The sequence below is a fragment of the Eschrichtius robustus genome, chromosome 16, assembly GCF_028021215.1.
Source record: "Eschrichtius robustus isolate mEscRob2 chromosome 16, mEscRob2.pri, whole genome shotgun sequence".
Taxonomy (NCBI): Eukaryota; Metazoa; Chordata; class Mammalia; order Artiodactyla; family Eschrichtiidae; genus Eschrichtius; species Eschrichtius robustus.
Window position 1 is genome coordinate 89,506,092 of NC_090839.1, and position 10,354 is coordinate 89,516,445.

Here is a 10,354-nt window from a genome sequence, read left to right on the forward strand (position 1 = left end):
ACTAACAACAACAAAGAAATCTATATACCACCTCAACATGCTGGTCAGTAAACACCCACTCTTTCATGATGCTATCAAGGCATCACATTTTGTTCCATCAAAAACCTCTGAAAAATGAGGCACCAAAACCCACTCGATAAACTTCAAGGAAACAAATTAGTCACTGAACTGATTCAAACTGAGAAGGTGTCAAGACAAGGTTTTGGTATTCTGATACCCTATCTAAGCACTGGGTCTCCATTCTGTGGTTGTCAAACCAGTTGACCCTAATCACCAAAGCAACAATTTAACAGCACGGTTCAGGCGCTCATGGGCATGTAGATTTAATAAATGTTTCAGTCATACATAAAAGCCCAATGGAATCTTGTTTCCAGAGATCAGGCAACCCTTCTTTGAAGGAATTCCCTACAGGAAACAATCCTATGTGCGATCAAGTGAAGGCAGCCAATTTGGGGATTCCAGAAGCACCCTCTTGAGATAAGCAAGCACCGTAGTTCAGAGAGATTTTATCACCCAGATCACCCCTTCCAGCTACACGCTAGGAGAAAGGCTTTTTTAGAAGATTTAGTACGCATCAGGAGGCAAGTCTGAGGACAAAAAAGGAGTAAACTCTAAGGCAGGAGCCGTGAGTTAGGGACACTTACTTTAAGAATCCCGCTTCCAGCCATCTCCCCGTAAAGGGCCCGGGTGCTGGCCTTCAGGGGCAGCGACAAACAGGGGGCTTGGTGGGGAATGTCAGACACCATCTGCTGATGGAGGTGAGGGACACCAGAGGGCGGACCTGGAGAGGGGAGGCCAAGGCCTGGAGGGAGCCTGGCGAGCCTCTGAGCCCCAGTGGGCCACAAGAACTCTGCAACCGCAAGTACTGGGCACAAAGAAAGGACTTTTCTCCTGGGTCCTCACCTCATGTTAATGCAGGAAGGGTGGGGGGCGGTATTGACATCTGTGTTCGCTCCACACTGTGTCCCCAGCCTAACATCCGACACAAATGTATTTCCTTGTTCTTTGTCTGCCTCCATTTAAACATAAGTGTCATGAGAGCAGAAACTTTCTCACCACTGTGTCTCCACAGCCAGAACAGGGCTGGCACATAGCAGGTCCTCAATAAATGTTTACGGAGTGAATGGAACCAGAAATGAATATGAGATGTCTCTTCATATCAACTCACTGAAACTCTCCCTTCTTAAGAGATATTAACAGGCAAAGGAGAATTCCAAAATGGAACACCAAACCACAGTGAAAGCAAAGTTCATAAGAGTGGAACATTCAGGAAGGAGATACTGGCATCATCAATAAGGAGAAAACTCAATCCCCCCAAACTGCATGCTCATGTAGATAATTAAAATGATAAATATTAAATCTCTCCTTGAATCCATACCCCAGTGTGACTAATTACAAGAATACTGACCTCCTCAATCCTCCGTAACAAGAATTCTTAATTAGATCACGCCACAGGCAGGCTTCAGGGCTATCATTATGTACAGAGAAAATATTTACAAACCACGTATATGACAAAGGACTAGTATCTAGAATATATAAAGAACTCTCAAAACTCAACATTAAAAAACTCCAAGTAATCCAATTAAAAAGTGGTCCAAAACATGAACAGACATTTCACTGAAGAGAATGGCAAATAAGCACATGAAAAAATGTTCAACATCATTAGCCATTAGGGAATTACAAAGTAAAACCACGAGATAGCACTGCACACATCCATAAGAACGGCTAAAGGAAAAAACACTGGTAACACCAAATGCTGGCAAGGATTCTGAGGAACTGGCTCACTCATACACTACTGGGGGGGATGTAAAATGGTACAGCCACCCTGTAAAACAGTTCAGCACTTAAAAAAGATAAAGACAGAACACCACACATACAACCCAGCAACTACACTTAGACATTAATCCCAGAAGTGAAAAGTTACATCCACACAAAACCCCATACACAGCTGCTATATTTTTAACAGCCCAAATCTGGAATCAGCCCAGATGTGCTTCGCTGGGTGAGGGTCAAACAGCTGGGCTGCGTCCGCACGTGCAACCAGCTTTAGCAACAGAAAAGACGGCGCTATTGACACCCGGCAACTTGGGTGAACTTCCAGGGAAAGATGCTGAGCGAAAACAGCCAATCTCAAAAGGTTACATACTTCTATTTATGTAACATTTGTGAAAAAACAATATTCTGGAACCAGAGAACAGATCAGTGGCTGCCAGGGATTAGGGACAGTGGGGTGGCAGTGGGGGAGGGGAGGCAGGTGTGGTTACAAGGGCAACAGGAAGGACCCTGCGGTGTCAGACGGCCCAGTGTCTTCACTGTGGTGGACGCGGGAAGCTAGATGGGTGTTCGGACTGTACAGAACTTCACACACACAGGTGGACTACATCCATGTAGCCTTCCCGGCTGTGATACTGTACTGCACTTCCGTGAAACGTTACCACTGGGGGAAACTGGGAGAAGGGTACAGGGATCTGTACTGCTTCTTACAACTACAGCAATGAAAAAAAAAGATGTATGTGCAGAGAGTCAAAGCTTTCCATCCCATTCTCACTGTGGGAGGGTCTGTACCTACTACTTACTATTTATTCAGCAAGTACTCTCGCTCGCTCTCACACACACACACACACACACACACACACGAAAAACAAAGAAACTGAGGTCCATGAAGCGATCTATGTAAAGTCACAGTAGGTGACTTAGCAAGGTATCGAAGCTCACGGCCCTCCTGCAACCCCACAGGTATCTGACACACAGCCACTCAAACACCATAAAATGCCAAATGGAGAAAATAAATCACTCCTAGGGGGATGTAAACTTTTCAAATTCTGGAAGCCCTCTATGACAGAAATCTAAGTGGTTTAAATGGCATTAAAAAAGGGGAGAAATTATAGAATAATGCATATAGTATGGTATCATGTATTGGAAATGGCAACCCATAAAGTATTTCCACATGTACATTTATAAGCATGCAAATGCACAGAAAAAGATCTGGGAGAACACATAATCGTTCAGTCATAGCCATCACCTCTCAGTAAGACTAAGGTGAAAGAAGATTATTAGTCAAGGGGTATTTGGATTTTAACCATAATGTGTGAATTTAAGAATGCAACCTAATTCAAGTATAACTTGTCTATTTTAAGAAGGGGGAAAAATAAAGCAAACACTTACTGCATTCATAGATCTGTTCCAGTTTATCCACAGAAGAAAGGGAGAAAAATTTATAACCGGATTTACTACCAACAGCTAGAGACCTGCAAAAAAGCCAAATTCAGAAATAAGAGCTGATACGTGTAGGCAGTGATAACGCACAAACTAGCTCCATGTTACCAAACAGTCACCATCATCTCTACCCATAATTAGCACAAATAAGTTCATGTAGTTTGTACCAGGTGAGTGGTGGCAGAGCAGGAAAGAGAGTGGCGCAGAAGATGCCACACCTCACAGCCAGGAAAAGGTGAATGTCAATAAAATAAAGATAGACAATGTTCTTATTGAAAAAACTTTAAAGTTTGACATACAAATAAAAGTAATCAGCCCTAAATTAATGATCCCCTCAAAACACAGTGCGGTTTCTCAGGTGATCTGATATACATGCCTGGTGTACGGGAGAGTCCAAAAGTTAGGATAACATTGTAAATATTAAACAAAGACATTTACACCTTTGGTGGATGATGGCATCTTTCTGCACTGCAGTAAGGCCATAACAAATGCAGCTCAGTCACTCACGTTATGCTATGGCTCAGCAGTAGGATGGAAATCAAACAGACTAAAGAGCTAACTCAGAGCCTGGAATGGCAAGACTACACAACGTAGTTGGCCTTGTGTGTAAGATTCCATATTCATCACCCAACACTGCTGCTTTTGCTAAGAGGCTTGGAGGGAACTCTGAGCTCTCCAGATCCCTAGCGCAGGAGAGCTGTGACGCTAAATGAAGTGTTTCCTCATAGAAGATTACTACTGTCCAGAACGTAACTGACCGAGGGGGGGAGTAAAAAGAAGCAAGCACGGCTTTCAGAAACAGAGAGGATAGAGAATAAAGCAAGAAGTGGTGGGACGTGCAAAGAATCAGATCCTGGGATCATTCTGGTATTTAATGTCTGGGAGAACAAGTGGAAACAGAAGGTAAACCAGAAGCCTAGAAATAATGAAGACTGACATTTCATATGATGAGTACGTGTACGCCAAGATAAAAAATTAGGGCTATTTTAATGACCATTTCATCTATCAGAAGCTTGAGCTTTCCAACCTCTTTCACACTTACGTAGAAGAAATACATTCCAAGAACAGAGCTGCTATAAGCACTACTCAACACTGAAATTGCAACTGGTTCATCCTAGAAGTATAAACAGAAATGGAACTCCTACCAGTTTATATAATTTTTCTCTAAAAAAATGCTTCACTATATTGAATTAATCACATCAGTGAAGTAATTAGGCATTGTTACCTGTAAATTTTTTGAAAAGCAATAAGGACCCAACAAGAACACAAGAATATCCAAGAAAACTAAAAATGAAACAAAATCTCAACAATTCATAACTTCTGGAAAATTGATGTTCAGGAAAATGTTTTCCAGATAACTAAGGGTTGCTATTTTAAGCACCAAAACCTTATATCCCACCATTCCTGATTTAAATAAAAGTCGCCCTCATACAGTTTTCTGTATGGGACAGCAAATCCTCACCATGTGACTGGACTCACATCGTGAAACAACTTTACTATCATAACCAAGCAGTGCTCTCAGACCCTAACAAGGAGCTGAGGGTGCTGTGCGCCTACGTCAAGCAGCAGTCTGCCGTGCTGGGCTATAAAACACCCTCTACCTTCTGTTTTGCTGACAGCTGTCATGGCTCCCCAAGCATCCTGCTAGCATTAGCAGCCCCTCCCGCTTTCAAGTTTGTTGACTTGGAAACCAAGTCACCAAGCTTATTAGTTTTATATATAAAATAAGCTTAGAGAGGGCTTTTTCTACAGGCAAAATTAATGAGTTGAATTAATTAACGAGGACCTGGATTTTGATACACCCAGGATTTTGGCTGCGCTCCAAACGGGCAGAATTTGTTAAAACTGATCAAATATTAGCTCTCTGATGTTCTTCCAGATATCCAGAAACTGATTTAGGATATTAAATACCTTTGCTAGAGTTTTAATCGCATGGCTTCCTACTTGCGCACCCCAATCAGTAGGAAATGTAAGCAAAAATACACCAAGTATTTTTTGATATGTACATGTGGTATAGTGTGAGCATATACTTTATCAATAAAGGCAGACTTTTTTTTTTTTTTTAATAGATTGAGAAACTGATTGGAAATTGAATGCAAACTAAGACCACTTGACTGTTACTGAAATGAATAGCCCAGTTTGCTTTTTTTTTTTTAAAGAAATTCACGTTCTTTTATTTATTTATTTATGGCTGTGTTGAGTCTTCGTTTCTGTGTGAGGGCTTTCTCCAGTTGCGGCAAGTGCGGACCGCTCTTCATCGCGGTGCACGGGCCTCTCACCATCGCGGCCTCTCTTGTTGCGAAGCACAGGCTCCAGACGCGCAGGCTCAGTAGTTGTGGCTCACGGGCCCAGTTGCTCCGTGGCATGTGGGATCTTCCCAGACCAGGGCTCGAACCCGTGTCCCCTGCATTGGCAGGCAGATTCTCAACCACTGCGCCACCAGGGAAGCCCAAAGGCAGACATTTTTAAAGGATGATATGAAATACAAACAGGTTTGGTATTTACATCTCGAATATCAACGGTCAGGTTCACACACCCCTCTTTGGAGATTCTGCTTTTAGTAACATCTCATTACTTGCCTGACCATATGATATATTAATGGGAGAAGTACAGTAACACATAAGCATGAGATTCCCCTAATAAATAATCTCACTCCCCATTAAGTGTTTATATGGTAAGGTTTGTTTTTTTGTTTTTTAAGGTAATGAGATCTTTTATTGACAAAGGGAAAACCCAGCAATAACAGAAAAAAGCATATATTTACTTAATCCCCCACTTCACTACCATACCCCTGCCTTCAACAGTGCGTGGTGTCAAAATCCAGGGACCCTGCTGTACCCTCTGGAGACAAGGCCCAAGTCCTGCACCAGGTAGGAACAGTGACTGCTTCTGAAACATACTCTGGGCCAGTCCTCTTGATCTTCGCCACACGCGACTTTGCTCCACTGCAGAGCTCCTGAGACCGCCCATCCTGAGCCTTTGGGGGATTCCGTGATTTCAAGTAGGTTGGTTCTCTGCTTTCCCCACTAGCAATGGAGGATCCACTTTCCTTTACCACTTGCTGGCTTCCAAAATTTTGTTGCCAGTGTCTCCTCGTTCTATGGGTTTAAGCCTTTTTAAGTATCTTTTTGATATTTCATTGACTGACATTTTATTAGGGTTCTGAGAGGGAGCCAAAATAAATGCTTGTGTTTAATCCACCATCTTTAACTGCAAGTCTCTGTCACTGAATTTAAACTTGAGTGCTCAGTATCTAAAAGACAGTGATTTCCATTAAAACACAAAAAAAATTTTTAAGAAAGCATTTTATAAACGTTAAAAACATTTTAACAGAAAAAAAATCATTTTCTTAACTCCTTTTTTTTTACCCTCTTACCCATGATCAGCCCATTAATGTTTTCCCTTTTCATTATCTTCATCAAAGAGCCATACTCGAGGATAGGGTGAAGTGGAAACAGTCGCACCCATAAAAAGGAAGCCACCTGAACCGCTGCTGAGACCTGGCCGGCCCTGGGGCCCTACTCAGTAAGCTCATGGCCATCCCAGACCTCCACCCGGACATCCCTAAGGCCTTTCAAACTCAGTAATATCCAAAGCAGAGTTCATCTTTCTCCCTAAACTGAATCCCCCTCTGATCTTCCTCCCATAATGTGCTGTCACTGTGCATCTAGAATCTAGGCTGGAGACTTGGGAGTAACCTTAACTTCTCCCTTAAGTGCATCATGCACGTCCCATGGGTCACACCAAATCCTGATGGCTCACCAGTCTCCTTTCTACTGGCCACTGCCGCTGGACAATACCCTCCCCAGTGATTGCCCTGCTTCCTCAAAACACATCCTCCACACGGCAGGCAGAACAACCTAGAACTTTAAGGTGGAAGAATCCTTACTTCCAAGCCCCTCGATTTACTGATGAGGGAAAAGGAGAGAAGTGACCTTCCAGGACAGTTGCTGTAACCTTAGAAGAAACCCGGTTCAAGAAAGCAATCAATTCAGACCACTGCCTTACTGTCTCTATGTCCATAACTTTTAGACACTAACAACATCAATGCTACAAACAGAAGACTTCGGAAGTCAAGTCCCTGCCCTTATTCTACTTCTTTTAGAAATGTAGTTTCTAAACGATGTAGACATTGCCCAATCAATGACTTCCACAAGCTGAGTGGGGTCCCCTGCAAGTACTTAAGTCCCTGATATTTCCGTTGACGATGCAAGTGATACTCTGCACTTCTATTAGTTTCTTAACTTCGATATCAAAAAACCAAAAATTCCTCAAGATAAGCCTTCCAAAGTGTTACTTTCTGAAACCAGGATTGGAACTAACCAGCCAGGAAGAAGGAGACGACGGGGACCAGCTTTTCTTGATGCCTTTTTCCCAATTCTAGTTAAAAAAACAAACAAACAAAAACAAACGGTAAAAACAAAACAAAACAAAAAAACCCCAAATAAAACATTCACACTTTTAGAATAAGAATCACAGAAAAAAATACTACAGTATTTGAAACCACATTACCAGGAAAAACAGAAAGACAGGATAGATATAGTTTGTTATGAAAGGAACACTGTTGTTCAAGCATTACTGTATAACGTACAATATATATTCTATTAAGTGAAACGGCTTCCAGATTTTCTCACTGAATACCGTGAATGTGGAGCCAATATTCTTTGCCTTGTGAAAAACTGTGTTCCTCTATCAAAGTAAGTGCTGGAGATGGACAAGGGAGGGAAAGGAGTGAACTGTCAAGCCTCTCCCCAGAACTTCTGTATTTCTTTCAGGTGTAGATTTAAAACAAATTAGTCACTTTAATCAATAAACTTTTAGTATAATCCTTACTATTCCTTACAATTTATGCTCATACTATATCAAGGTCTCTTTAGCAAGTCAAAATTATGACACACAAATCTTGTCTTGAACTAATAACTTCCGGACTCAAGGAGGAGTGGGAAAGCACGATTTCCAAGTACAAAAAGACCTTATCTCAGGCCAGAGTGACATTCTTCTATTATATAGGGAAAGTGGTATTTGAATGCCATTTAAAATAAGAGCAAAAGAGAATGCTTTCTCATATTTGATTTCCTTTCAATATAAATGATGAGCAATGAAAAACTTAAAGAATGGTAGAAAATGTTTTGGAAATTCTCTAATTTATACAAGACATAAAAAGCCATAAAGCTACCATTCTCACTGGTCTCAAAATACTAAGGGCTTAAAAACGGAATCACAGTTGGTTTGCAAATGTCCTCTTGCCTACTTGGATTAGTAAAACATAGTTCATCTCAGTTATAACCTCCTGCAACAGGTGGTCCAAATTGTTTTTGTTGGACTGGCTTTCGGTCATACGGAACGCTAGTATTCAGTAGTTTTCACCTTTAAAGATTGCTACGGTCTGCTTTCTACATTCACTGTCCTCCAGATCCTACTCTGGAGGTAGAAACAACAGCATGGCAGATTGGAAAGGACACTGGAAGACAATTCAGGAGAGCTGCCCCCACTCCACTGTCAGCTGAGGGTAAGATCCCGGCTCTGCTCTGAACCTTCCTCAACTTCGGTTTCCTCTCCCTGTAGTTGGAGGAGGTGATCTGCTCCCTTCCAAGTCCCAACAGAGGCCCACTGTGGGGCTGTCTGCACTACTTCCCCAACTTTGGAAGGTGCTATCGAGCACCCACTGCACGCCACTGACTTGGTGGCTTGCCATTCTACAACTGACTTTTAATTTTTTAAAAGATCTCATGTTCTACTTTGCTGATTCCATTCAGCCAGGAACAACTCAACCTACTACTTGGTACGAAGCCAATGACCCACTCCTCCACCCCTCTTACATCACTTCCTCTTACTCACTTCCCAAGATGGCTTTCCTCCCTTCCAGTCCCACAACTTATCCTTCCTTCTCCAGAAACCTCATCTAGTAACTATCCTCACACGTTCATGTAAAGGTTCATATAAACGTTCACTAAACCCATATGGGTTGGGACAAACAGCGTTCCAAATCCAAGGGCTGGCATCATGGGCCTCTCCTACCCTATAAGGATGGCCCATGCCCCGAAGCACCGAGACCTCTCGGGGTGGGGGGGGGGTTTCTCTGTCACATCCCCCTTGGCTCAGTTTCTCCCCAGGTCAGAGACCACGTTTACTGCTAAGTTTGTTTCTTGCTCGAGGAGGACATCAAAGTTACCTGTCAAAAAGAACAGCGAGACGGGAAGAAAAGGAAATCAAAGGGACCCTAAGATGACGAGGAGATGAGAAGGGCCTGAAGAGAGAAAAGACTGGAGCAAGAGAGCTGAGGAACGAGAGGGAGGCGGGTTATAAGGGAGAAACCCACCCCCACCGCTCCAGAGGCGGCCGAGACAACAGGTCAGGCCACAAAGTTCTGCCCCAACTTTGTGAGAAGTGAGGTCCGAAAACACAAAGCCTTCCCGTGATGGGTAAAATACCTCCCCTACCTCCATCGCTTTCCCGGCTCAGAGATCGCAGCTCCAGGGCAGAGCCTGGAGGGTCCCCAGGGAGGGCGCCCCTCCCTCCCTGCACGCGCCGGGCCCGCCCCGAGGATGCCTCCGCCCTCCCCGGCCCCAGGCCCCCAGGCTCCGGCCCCCGCCCCGCGGCCCCCGGCTCCGACCCCGGCCCACGCCCGTCCTTACGTGACGTCCTGGTTGAAGTTGGCGAAGAGCAGCTGGCTGCCGCCAGCCTCACCACTCTGACTCGCCAGGTTCATGGTGGGCGCGCGGCGGGTGGGCCCGGCCCGGGGCTCGCGCGCGGGAGGGCAGGTCGGGGTGAGCTCAGGGTCGGCGCCAGGCCCCGCTCGCCGCCACTCGCCGCTCGGATATCAACCGCCGCCTCATCCCGACCCCGCTCTTGTTTATGCTCCAGAGCCGGGCTGCCAGGCGCGCCTGCGCGGCCCCGCCTCCTCGGCGCACGACCTCCCATGGCGCAAGCGTACTGCGGAGGTCCGCCCCTTCACCTCCGGCCTGGCCCCGGGTTCCGGTCGAACACGCGCACGCGTGGGGACGCGCGGGGGCGCGATGGGCTGGCCTTGCGGGCGGGTCAGGGGCCGCGCAAGCGCGTTGTAAAGAGTAGGCGTTCCGTGCCCCCCGCCCCCATCTTTTTATTAATATTAAAAGGGCCGGCCGCGTGCCAATCATTG

At 44.8% G+C, this 10,354-nt stretch overlaps 1 protein-coding gene across 1 annotated transcript in view; it reads right to left on the reverse strand.

The window, feature by feature from the left end:
- Positions 1–10,107, reverse strand: part of WIPI2 (WD repeat domain, phosphoinositide interacting 2) — a 33,798-nt gene extending 23,691 nt beyond the window's left edge. Inside the window, exons 1-2 of the mRNA XM_068565548.1 lie at positions 9,852–10,107; positions 3,166–3,248 (exon numbers count right to left, since the gene is read on the reverse strand). Coding sequence (XP_068421649.1) covers positions 3,166–3,248; positions 9,852–9,925 — 157 coding nt within the window. The 5' untranslated portion in view covers positions 9,926–10,107. The remainder of the gene's footprint in view (positions 1–3,165; positions 3,249–9,851) is intronic.
- Positions 10,108–10,354: the final 247 nt, after the last annotated feature.